General features: G+C 48.2%; 1 protein-coding gene across 7 annotated transcripts in view; it reads right to left on the minus strand.

The window, feature by feature from the left end:
• Nucleotides 1–1,468: 1,468 nt before the first annotated feature.
• TSEN2 (TSEN2 tRNA splicing endonuclease subunit) overlaps nt 1,469–12,810 on the minus strand; it is a 46,024-nt gene continuing 34,682 nt past the window's right edge. For 5 of the 7 annotated variants that reach the window (XM_010862463.1, XM_010862469.1, XM_010862465.1 and 2 more), the window contains 3 exons: nt 8,373–8,409; nt 7,482–7,593; nt 2,211–3,172 (listed from right to left, as the gene is read on the minus strand). In XM_010862463.1, coding sequence (XP_010860765.1) covers nt 2,945–3,172; nt 7,482–7,593; nt 8,373–8,409 — 377 coding nt within the window. In that variant the 3' untranslated portion in view covers nt 2,211–2,944. Of the gene's footprint in view, nt 2,177–2,210; nt 3,173–7,481; nt 7,594–8,372; nt 8,410–12,810 lie in introns of those variants that run through there. The other 2 variants (XM_010862468.1, XM_010862466.1) reach the window with 1 other exon arrangement.

A 12,810-nucleotide genomic window follows, 5' to 3' on the forward strand; every position in this document is an offset into this window, starting at 1 on the left:
GGAGACTTTGAGGGTGATGTAAACCAAAACCTCGGCTGGTGTATCTATTCCAGGGCTGTCTCTGACCTCAGCTGGTGTATCTCCTCCAGGGCTGTATCCAACCTCAGCTGGTGGATCTAACCTCGGCTGGTGTATCTCCCCCAGGGCTGTCTCTAACCTCGGCTGGCGTAACTCCCCCAGGGCTGTCTCTAACCTCAGCTGGCATATCTCCCCCAGGGCTGTCTCTAACCTCAGCTGGTGTGTCTACTCCAGGGCCATCTCTAACCTCGGCTGGCGTGTCTCCCCCACGGCCATCTCTAACCTCGGCTGGCGTGTCTCCTCCAGGGCTGTGTCAAACCTCGGCTGGTGGATCTACTCCAGGGCTGTGTCTAACCTCAGCTGGTGGATCTACTCCAGGGCTGTGTCAAACCTCGGCTGGTGGATCTACTCCAGGGCTGTCTCTGACCTTGGCTGGTGGATCTTCCTCTGATGCTCAGAGTGCACGGCTGGTTTCCCAGTGTTCAAACCATATACAATGGTGCAGAATCGTTCCCTCAAGGCTTGCATGCACCCTTCCGGAGCTTTAAGTTACAAGTCATAACTGTGGTCCTCACACTTTCCTACACCTTTTCTGGAGCCTTTATTCCAAGGAGTCACCACAATCTTCGAGGCTATTAACTGATGACACAGTATCTGGAGAGCTGAGAGGGGGATGATCCTCTGGTGAAGGATTCATGACGGCAAGAGTGTCTACCATTAAGGCATTCGATGCCCTGATTAGGCTTGGAAAGAAACGGCCTCATGAAGGATAAATCAAATAGGAAGGAGACGGCTCTGGAAATTTTTTTGCTGACTTGTCAAGGTTTCGAGAAAGTGATGATTCAAAGCCAAGTCTTTGTCTAAGAGAGCCTGGAGTAAGCAAGGTGGATGATAAAAATGCTGACCAACTTGTCCTGTTACTAATTAAGAACAAAGAGTGCTTTCACACTGGGCACTACTGGTCTGAAGTGGGGAGGGGGTGAACAGAGCTCCATCATCTGGACGCCAAATCTGGAAGACGCAGACTTAACCATCTGGCTGCAAGAGTAGGATCAGGAGCAGAAGAGAAGCAGCATGTGGCACACACAGCCTCAAGCAGAACTTCAGTCATCAGGAGCTCCAACACCGAGGTAAGCGGAATGCAAACAGGCCTGCTTTGGTTTTCCCATCTCATGGCTTCCAGAGATGGTTCTTAACTGTCTGCTTCCAGGGTAGTCAGTGCCAAGGAGAAGCCTGCCCACCAGGGGCGTGGATCTGGGTACTGAATCTCAGACACTGCTCACTGGCCCTGCCCACTCATCCCGACTCACTCCTGGCCCTCAGGTAACACTCTTCATTGTCATCTACACAATTCTGTTTTCCTTTCCTTTTTTTAAACAACGTAATTTTACTTACTTCGTCTAGTGTGTTTTATGAAATATTAATCGCACTCACCAAACACCTCAATTCATTTTTCTCACCACATATTTTTATTTCGTAACAAGTTGGGTGAAGCAATATACAACTCTCCTCTAGCCCATACTGCTGTGTGCTCTATACAACACGCCCACCCATGAGGTCACTGAAAAATAACGAGGTAACTTGTTTTAAAATGCTTCTTATGACACAGCAATCCTTGGAAGACAGTACATGGAATTTTCCATGTTGGGGTAACCGGCTGAAGTTCCTGGAGAGCTGAGACCTGTTCAGAGCACCCTCCTCCAGGACAGACTCGATGTGGGTAACAAGAGGCAGGTGCACAGGGCTGAGCCGCCTGCTGTGAAACCACTGTTTCAGGTAAAATCAGAGACTAATGGAAGTTCCCTGCTGCTGGGAGAGTCCGCCTCCCAGAACCGCTGAGGTGCCAGGGCGAGAGGCTGGGGGTCGGTGAGCGAGCAATCCAAGGACAGAACCTGTGGTCCCTGCACAGGGCCGATTTCCTCCGTGAGTTGTAACTTTTAAAATACTAACACTCTCTGGTGCTGGGAGCGCCATGCCCTTTACAACTTTTACATTAAGGGCGATCACCACGAAAGGACTTTTTACCTCGCCTGAATTTGGTTTATGCGGGAAGCTCAGTGGTATCTGCCAGTGAGATTAGAAACCTGAGGCTGAATTGTTAAAGTTCATCCTGGTCACTCCTCTCCCGTGAAGAGACCCAGCGGCTGAGAATCACCTCCTGGAACCAATCCAAACACAAAGGCGGCTGAATTTTGGAAGCAGAAATACACGAACACGCTAGACACATGGCATCACAGGGATGTTTCACAGCTGCCTGTCTGTACAGGGACGGTACCTGCTCCTGTTTCTTGCAACTAAACGTGGGAGGAACGTGAATGTGGCAAACCCAGCGTGGAAACAACACCTACGGGCAGCACCCTGGGATTCTAAGAGCTCCCCTGGCCGCAGCGGTGGCTGTCTGGCAGCACATTTCAGGAACAGGGAGCGCTGGTGTGAACCCAACGTCTGACACAAAACCGGGTCCGTGACGGCTCTGGTGTGTCTGGGTCAGCACAGAGAAGGAACTCCAGGGACTGGAGTGGTATTTACTGAAAAGCTAACCCTGTGGACACAGTAAGGACAAACAGCCAGATGAGGCCCTGGAGACAGACTCTGCAGGCCTCCAGCAGGGCGTAGGGGGCAGGAACAAGGAGGGACAGAAATATTAACCAAGACTGGGCCACTGGAGGGTGGACTGGCAGCCCCAGCAGAGAAACACCCTCCAGGAAGATGGGGGAGCCTCAGCCCAGCCCAGGCCCCAGAGCCAGACCAGAAGTTCAGTGGGGCAGCAAGCTGTCCGTGACCCATGTCTTAGGGATTGAGCACCAGGAGAGGCCAAACTGGCCCCAGGCCAGCAGTGCAGGTGGTTCTGGCTGAGCGCTGGGGACAGAAACCAGAGGGCATCGAGGCTGCAGGGCCACGGGATTGAGGGGGAGCGAGGCTGGGTTCAGCAGGGAAGGGTCTCGGAGGGCGGAGGGGAGGCGCTGATCCTGTCCTGTCTGGGGCCCACACCTTCCAGAGGACAGACACAGCGCGACGGGCAGAGCCTTCCAGATGACGTCAACTTGGCTCCGAGTTCACTTACTTGAACTTTAATTTGTTTCATACATTCGGGTGACTCCATGTCCTTGTCAGTCATGGTGGAGGGTTTAATCAAATAGCACAGCATAAGTTCCTAAGGAGACAAGGAAATACAAACTCCGTACTGCACCAAACAGAAATACAAACCCGAGTGCGTGTGCAAGAAACGTGGGCCCCCTCCACCCCGTCACAACTCACAAGCATGTCCGTTTCCCCGCAGGAATATAACCGGGCTTTCTAAACTGAAGATTTGCCATCTGGTCATCACTGACACGGCAGGCGAATGCAAACACAGCACATACAGTGACCACAGACACAGCGTTTAAAGTGCTCAACACTGCAGTCAGCACAGACCCCTAATTCTACAGGACAAAGCTACTTTCAAAGGCTAAAGCCTCAGCAGCTTAGCCTGCATGCAGGCAGCTGCCGTGGGCTCCCGCTGGCCCTTCCCCCAGGGCTGCCCATTCCTCCAGCAGCGGGACAGGGAACTTGGAACTACTTACAGAGGACACTGCAAGTTCATTGCTTGTAGTCCTGGTACAGGGTGAACCGTCCCTCCTACCCTGCCAGGAGTGGGATGGAAGCGAACACAAGCCGAGAGCTCACGGGGCCCTGGATTTGAATCCCGGTTCCACACACGAGCTGCGTGAGCACGGGTTTATCACCAGACCTCCCTAACACTGACTCCTCACCCTTCGGATAACAACAGGGTGGTGAGAGAAGACATAAGGTGTTCAGTTAGTTAGTTCAGTCGCTCAGTCGTGTCCAACTCTTTGTGACCCTGTGGACTGCAGCATGCCAGGCCTCCCTGTCCATCACCAACTCCCTGAGTTTACCCAAACTCATATCCATCGAGTCAGTGATGCCATCCAACCATCTCATCCTCTGTAGTTCCCTTCTCCTCCTGCCCTCAATCTTTCCCAGCATCAGGGTCTTTTCAAATGAGTCAGCTCTTCCCATCAGGTGGCCAAAGTATTGGAGCTTGAGCTTCAATATCATTCATTCCAATGAACACTGAAGACTGATCTCCTTTAGGATGGACTGGTTGGATCTCCTGGTAGTTCAAGGGACTCTCAAAAGTCTTCTCCAACACCACACTTCAATAGCATCAATTCTTCAGCGCTCGGCTTTCTTTACAGTCCAACTCTCACATCCATACATGACTAATGGAAAAACCATATCCTTGACTAGACAGACCTCTGTTGGCAAAGTAATGTCTCTGCTTTTTAATACACTGTCAAGGTTGGTCATAACTTTCCTTCCAAGGAGTGAGCGTCTTTTAATTTCATGGCTGTAATCACCATCTGCAGTGATTTTGGAGCCCAGGAAAATAAAGTCTGTCACTGTTTCCCCATCTATTTGCCATGAAATGATGGGACTGGATGCCATGATCTTCGTTTTCTGAATGTTGAGCCTTAAGCCAACTTTTTCACTCTCCTCATTCACTTTCATCAAGAGGCTCTTTAGTTCTTCTTCACTTTCTGCCATAAGGGTGGTGTCATCTGCATATCTGAGGTTGTTGATATTTCTCCCTGCAATCTTGATTCCAGCTTGTGCTTCATCCAGCCCAGTGTTTCTCACGATGTACTCTGCATATAAGTTAAATAAGCAGGGTGACAATATACAGCCTTGATGTACTCCTTTTCCTATTTGGAACCAGTCTGTTGTTCATGTCCAGTTCTAACTGTTGCTTCCTGACCTGCATATAGGTTTCTCAGGAGGCAGGTCAGGTGGTCTGGTATTCCCATCTCTTTCAGAATTTTCCACAGTTTATTGTGATCCACACAGTCATAGGCTTTGGCATAGTCAATAAAGCAGAAATACATGTTTTTCTGGAACTCTCTTGCTTTTTTGATGATCCAACAGATGTTGGCAATTTGATCTCTGGTTCCTCTGCCTTTTCTAAAACCAGCCTGAACATCAGGAAGTTCACAGTTCGTGTATTGCTGAAGCCTGGCTTGGAGAATTTTGAGCATTACTTTACTAGCGTGTGAGATGAGTGCAATTGAGGGGTAGTTTGAGCGTTCTTTGGCATTGCCTTTCTTTGGGATTGGAATAAAAACTGACATTTTCCAGTCCTGTGGCTACGGCTGAGTTTTCCAAATTTGCTGGCATATTGAGTGCAGCACTTTCACAGCATCATCTTTTAGGATTTGAAATAGCTCAACTGGAATTCCATAACCTCTCCTAGCTTTGAACATAGTGATGCTTCCTAAGGCCCACTTGACTTCACATTCCAGGATGTCTGGCTCTAGGTGAGTGATCACATCATCATGATTATCTGAGTCGTGAAGATCTATTTTGTACAGATCTTCTCTGTATTCTTGCCACCTCTTCTTAATATCTTCTGCTTCTGTTAGGTCCATACCATTTCTGTCCTTTATTGAGCCCGTCTTTGCATGAAATATTCCCTTGGTATCTCTAATTTTCTTGAAGAGATCTCTAGTCTTTTCCATTCTATTGTTTTCCTCTATTTCTTTGCACTGATCACTGAGGAAGGCTTTCTTATCTCTCCTTGCTATTCTTTGGAAATCTGCATTCAAATGGGTATAGTTTTCCTTTTCTCCTTTGCTTTTCGCTTCCCTTCTTTTCACAGCTATTTGTAAGGCCTCCCCAGACAGCCATTTTGTTTTTTTGCTTTTCCTTTTCTTGGGGATGGTCTTGATCCCTGTCTCCTGTACAATGTCATGAACCTCCGTCCATAGTTCATCAGGCACTCTGTCTATCAGATCTAGTCCCTTAAATCTATTTCTCACTTCCACTGTATAATCGTAAGGGATTTGATTTAGGTCATACCTGAATGGCCTAGTGGTTTTCCCTACTTTCTTCAATTTAAGCCTGCATTTTGGGATAATGAACTGATGATCTGAGCCACAGTCAGCTTCTGGTCTTGTTTTCACTGACTGTATAGAGCATCTCCATCTTTGGCTGCAAAGAATATAATTAATCTGATTTCGGTGTTGACCATCTGGTGATGTCCATGTGTAGAATCTTCTCTTGTGTTGTTGGAAGAAGGTGTTTGCTATGACCAGTGCGTTCTTTGCCCTGCTTCATTCTGTACTAAAAGGCCAAATTTGCCTGTTACTCCAGGTGTTTCTTGACTTCTTACTTTTGCATTTCAGTCCCCTATAATGAAAAGGATATCTTTTTTGGGTATTAGTTCTAGAAGGTCTTGTAGGTCTTCATAGAACCATTCAACTTCAGCCTCTTCAGCATTACTGGTTGAGGCATAGACTTGGATTACCGTGATAGTGAATGGTTTGCCTTGGAAATGAACAGAGATCATTCTGTCGTTTTTGAGACTGCATCCAAGTGCTGCATTTCAGACTCTTCTGTTGACTATGAGGGCTACTCCATTTCTTCTACGGGATTCTTGCCCACAGTAGTAGATATAATGGTCATCTGAGTTAAATTCACACATTCCACTCCATTTTAGTTCACTGATTCCTAAAATGTCGACATTCACTCTTACCATTTCCTGTTTGACTATTTTCAATTTGCCTTGATTCATGGACCTGACATTCCAGGTTCCTATGCAATATTGCTCTTTACAGCATTGGACCTTGCTTCTATCACTAGTCACATCCACAACTGGGTGTTGTTTTTGCTTTGGCTCCATCTCTGCATTCTTTCTGGATTTATTTCCCCCCTGATCTCCAGTAGCGTATTGGGCACCTACTGACCTGGGGAGTTCATCTTTCAGTGTCATATCTTTATGCCTTTTCATACTGTTTATGGGGTTCTCAAGGCAAGACTACTGAAGTGGCTTGCCATTCCCTTCTGTAGTGGACCACATTTTGTCAGAACTCTCCATCATGACCTGTCCATCTTGGGTGACCCTACACGGCATCGCTCACACTTTCATTGAGTTAGACAAGGCTGTGGTCCATGTGATCAGGTTGGCTAGTTTCCTATGATTGTGGTTTCAGTCTGTCTGCCCTCTGATGGAGAAGGATAAGAGGCTTATGGAAGCTCCCTGATGGGAGAGACTGACTGAGGGGGAAACTGGGTCTTATTCTTATGGGTGGGGTCATCAGAGGTGTTCAGTGATAAGTATTAATTCCCTTTCTTTCTCTGAGAGACCTGCTACCTGTGGAAACAAACGTGTCCATGTTTTCTGAGTCATCTGTGAATGTGTGTGGGTGGATTCTGAGCACGTGCTGGTGGGTCCTGCCCCCGGGAAGGAAGGCAAGGCTCACTGACACCCATGCCCATGGGGAACCTTGGGGCTCAGTCCCTGGATTGGGGCAGAGGGGAGGGCATGAGAGGAGGGCCAGCTTCTAGAGCTCCGCTGGCACAAATGCTTGCAGTGCCCACAGATGACTTTCATGCTTCCGAAACATTTAATATGAAGATCCAACCGTTTAAGTGACATGTGAACCCCAAAGCTGATGCCGTGTTACCTTGGAGACACTGACGGACACTCTGCTCAAGGCAGCCAGGGACCTCCAGCTGAGAGGTCTGCGAGGAGCACCCTGGAAACGGTCGTCCACCAGCTCCACGACGACGGAGTAACTAGAAAACACGGTAGGCGCATTCCAGAAATGAAAAGCATGATGGCAACCCATTTAAAAAGAACTCTGTCCTACCAAGAACGACAATGCAGAAGACAGAAGCATACATCATCTGGTCCTGAATTCCCCTAAACTACGCCTGGGAAAAATATTTTAATGAAAAACTCATACTTTACATCACAGACAGTCAGCCTGATTTCAGCAATTACAGGAAAGGAACAGGAATCTCTCTCTCAACATGAAAGCTGTGAATTCACTCACCTGTTTAGATACTAACATTCACTGATATGAAGATGAACAATTACTCTATATTAGTAACTATACAGATTAACTCAATGTTTACTATCCTGACCTATTTGTTTTATAGCATAAGGACATTAATGTACAAGGTACAGACATATACTATTGATTCCTATTAGGCCAGAGGAATTTGACTCCTATTAGGCCAGGAGGAATCGTGTGCCTCTGAAAATTAAACTGGAGCTCAGAAATTTCCTCCTGTCCCTTTAAGTCATTACCTTATTTAAAAATCACCCCATTAAATCAGGAGCTTGGGATGAACACACACCCACTGCTCTGTATAAGACAGATAATGAACAAGGACCTAGTGTATAGCACAGGGAATTGTACTCAATACTCTGTGATAACCTATACGAAAAAAGAATCTAAAAAGTAAAGAATGTATGTGTACGCGTATCAATCGCTTTGCTGTACACCTGAAACCCACACAACATTGTAAATCAACTGCACTCCAACAGAAAAAAAAAAATCACTCCAAACCTTGCATGGTAAAACGGAGGGCCTTTTCGATACAGCACTGCAAAGGAAAAAGAAAATGCATGACCACTCGAAATCAAACTCTCATTTTATTACTTGATGAAGTGCTTTCTATCCTCAAAGGGACATGAATACCCAGTGCTCCGCACGTGGGTGATCTGCAGCACTCCCTCTGGTCTAGTTTCAAAACCCAAACTGTTTTTTCCCTGGAACAGAATGCAATTAGCAAAGCAAATCTGTTGTCAAGACCCTAATGCCCTCGTCCCACCCACACCCCACAAATGAACTCCAAATTCAAGCAAGATATGGTGCAGCCATCTGCCTACCAAACCCGTCTGCTCCTTTTCCTGACACGTGAGAGACCCGTCTCAGCCTCCTGAGCACCCGGCTGGGCATGACTGGGCATCATGGGCCCTTCTGGGCTGGCCCTGAAGCCCTCGCAGACACCAAGCCTGTGCCTGTCACTTTCTGAAGCCGCGTGAAGCCCGTGGGGCCACATGAAGAAGCCAGGCTCCTGCAGCCCCTTTGGGAGTTGGTCCAACCACCATCTGGATACCAGCTTTGGATTTCACAGAAACAGAATTAACTTCAAGTGCTCGCTAAGCCCCTGAAATTTGGGGCAACCATAGCTGCAGGCACTACCTTAACTAACACAATTATATCCATGAGCTCTTGGAAAAACCAAGGCAGAAAAGTTTTGTTCCCTTGAGGAACTGATAGAACTTTTCCTTCTGGGCCACATCGATCCTGTAGTTAATCACGTTTCCATTTGGCTCCAGCACCATGAGGTCAGAACGGGTGAAAGACCCTACTGATGATACAGCAACCCTCTACCTCTACTTCTCATGGTTGTATTTCCTTATTATGAACAGAATTCTGATTTAAATCATATTTAAATTATTTGGCAAGTCAGCTCAAATTCACTGGGTAAGGGTCCAAACGGAAGTTAATGTCTAAACACCCATTTCTCAACTTCTGGGCTGTGGTGCAGTGGAAGGAGACCCCCTACTAGGATGAGGCTGAATTCGGGGCTCTGCTTCGTTCAGACCTCTGCCACTCTGTGAGGCTCTAAGCACGTCATTAACTTCTCTGAGGCTCGGTCCCCGAAGCCATAAAATGAAGACATGAAGGGAAATTAAGATCTCTTTCAGTTCTCAAATGCCATTATCTCTGATCAGTTACACACCCTTCATGGATGAGACTCAACTGGAAGATGACACAGCTTGAAAGAAAGTCTGACCCCCTACTTCAGGCCCTTCGGATGTCTGACTACGATGGAGGTACACCTCAAGGGTTAGCAGCACGAACACAGCATCAGTCAGACCCCTGTTCAAGGCTCAGCAGTGCCGAGACCACACGATGACACCCGTGTTCCAATCTCCTTGTGGGAATCGGGGAAAGTAACGTAGGCGGAGGTGCTTGAAAAGTTACCTGTGGTAACAGTCACTGCCATAGTAACAGTGCATCCAGAGCAAAAAAGGGAAGGAGTTTTACAGAAAGGCCTCCAAGTAGAAAAGATGAAAACTTCACAAGTCTAAGGGATACTGGGTATTTAAAATAAAGTCTGAAGGAACACAGAGAAGAGAGGATGCGACGTGTGGAATGAACGGTGGAGGGCAATAACTGGTGAAAATGGTGACAAGGACAATAATTAATTCGGGGCACCACTGTAACTACCGGGGTACCAGATACTCAGTCTCACTCTATAAACACTTGTGAACTACAAAAGGGAAAATGTAGACATCTGACAACAACCAGCTTAGCAAACAAGCGGCTTCACCAGCAGTAGGACAACCTGACACCATCCACTCCTGGACATGGCCCCTAAGGACACACATCACCTGTGCCGGCTGAAAACTGGTGAGCCTGAGCCTAACCCCTAACCACGAGGAAGTGATCAGACCTACCCAGACTGTGGGACATCCTACAGGACTTCACGAGTCGAAGTCACAGAAAACCAGCAGGTGGAGGGGCTCTTAGATGAAGAGAGACTGAAGAGACTGCAGTGCTGGTTGAATGGTGGCCCCCAAAGACACGTCTGCATCCCAATCCCGTGAATGTGATCGTGTTGGGAAGAAGGAACTTTGCAGAGACTGAGCGACACAGCCACTTGCCAAGGAACGCCTGGCGCCACCGGAACCTGGACGAGGGGAGGGGCGGAGGGGGCGTGGCTCCGCCCACACCGCGGTGTGAGGCTCCTGGCCTCCGGACCTTCTGCGGCTTTATGGGCCCCGGTTTGTGGTCATTTCTTATGGCCTCCCTAGGAAACTATAAGACGGATAAGTGCTCCGTGTGATAAATGAACCTTGAGTGGAGCCTGTCAAAAAAAAAAAATTAGAACCCAAACAGTCACAGAAGACACTGTGGGGACAAGCGGGAAACTGAAAAGACGGACTGAATACTTAGATGATGCTAATGAATAACTCCAATTTCCCTTAGGTATTATGTGGTGTTATAAAATGGCAACCCACTCCAGTATTCTTGCCTGGAAAATCCCAGGGATGGGAGAAGCCTGGTGGGCTACAGTCCGTGGGGTCACAAAGAGTCTAAGCGACTTCACTTTCATAATTACGGAGGAGAATCTTCTGAGGAGCTGTGTCCAAAACCACTTATGAATTAACAGGGATTAGATGTACAAATGTGGACGATGTTAACAAAAACACAGTCAGTAGGAAAAACAAGCCAAGAGGGCGGCTTAGGAAAGGACTGGAGAAGAGATGGGATGAAGGCACTCCTCCCTGCAGGGTGAGGGCACGGGGGCCCTGATGCCTCTCCCCGGGGCAGAGCCAGCTGCCAGCTCTCCATGACACGTGATGGTTCTCTGGGCTCTGGACATGCTGTCTACTGGCTTCCCACGGCTCCCATATTTTGTCCGATTTGCAACTTCTAATTTGCAGGGAGCTGTGAAATCACGTGACCAAACAGTCAACGTGAATCCAAAACTGAAATGGGTGGGAAGGAGGCTCAGGAGTAACTAGAACTCTGGGTTAAGGCCACCAGCAACTGCATGTCTAGGACAAAAATAAAAATCCTCAAGTTGGTGTTTTGGCTTTCTGGCTGGCAACTCTACTTAGCTATGGTGGGAACTACATGGAACTGAGTCATAAAGAGCCCTAATCTCTGTACTTACCAACTGTGGTTAAAACTCAACATTAAAAAAACTAAAATCAACCATCTGGTCCCATAATTTCATGGCAAATAGAAAGGGAAAAAGTGGAAACAGTGATAGATTTTATTTTCTTGGGCTCCAAAAATCACTGTAGACAGTGACTACAGTCATGAAATTAAAAGATGCTTGCTCCTTGGAAGAAAAGCTATGATAAACCTAGACAGAGTATTAAATAGCAGAGACATCGCTTTGCCGACAAAGGTCCGTCTAGTCAAAGCTATGGCTTTTCCAGTAGTCATGTATGGATGTGAGAGTCAGACCTTAAGGAAGGCAGAGCATCGAAGAATTGCTGCTTTTGAACCATAGTTCTGGAGAACCGAGACTCTTGTCCTTTGGACTGCGAGGAGTCAACCCTAAGAGAAATCAACCCTGAATATTCATTGAAAGGACTGATTCATTGAAACACTTTGGCCACCCGATGTGAAGAGCCGACTCATTAGAAAACACCCTGATGCTGGGAAAGACTGAAGGCAGGAGGAGAAGAGGGCAACAGAGGATGAGACAGTTGGATAGCATCACTGACTCAATGGACATGAATGTGAGCCAACTCTGGGAGATAGTAAAGGACAGGGAAGCCTGGCGCGCTGCAGTCCACGGGGTCGCAAAGCGTTGGACACGACTGAATGACTGAACGACAACAACCAGCTGTGAGACCCTTGGTGACTGCCCTGACCCTCTGAAACCTCAATTTCCTCGGCTGTAGGAGGAGGTGAGCGCCACAAGCCTCATGGAGCGTGAAGATGAAACGAGATGGGAGTAGAAAAGCAACAGGCAAGCTGACGGTGGCCATGGAGCCGGCAGCCAAGGGCGCTTTGCAGGGGGTGGGGATGTGGTGAGGAGGGGCTCTCGTGGGGGGATGTGGGTGTGTGAGGAAGGGCTCTCGCGGGGGGATGGGGACGTGTAAGGAGGAGCTCTCGCAGGGGGATGAGGATGTGGTGAGGAAGGGCTCTCGCGTGGCTCCTGGCCTGGCTGTCTGCCGTGGGCATTCACAGTCAAGCGGCCGGGCAGCTGCGCCTGACCTGAGGTTGTGCTGCCCGTTCCACGTGCTGCTGCTGGAGTGAAACTGGACACACAGGACTTAGTCCAGGGAAGAGTCTCCCTGAGTTTCACAGCGGCCCTCTGTCGTGAGTCCCTGCCTCTGTGAGCAGGAACAACTGTGAAGGGAGCGTGCCTGGGTGTTACCTGTGCCGGCAGCTCTAGCGTATGTGTGGTCTCACACTGCCAGCCTCCCAAAGGAAAACAGCAGTGTTAGACACAGGCAGCACCCTACTG

The sequence above is a fragment of the Bison bison genome, unplaced genomic scaffold (assembly GCF_000754665.1).
Source record: "Bison bison bison isolate TAMUID 2011002044 unplaced genomic scaffold, Bison_UMD1.0 scf7180017864482, whole genome shotgun sequence".
Taxonomy (NCBI): domain Eukaryota; kingdom Metazoa; phylum Chordata; class Mammalia; order Artiodactyla; family Bovidae; genus Bison; species Bison bison.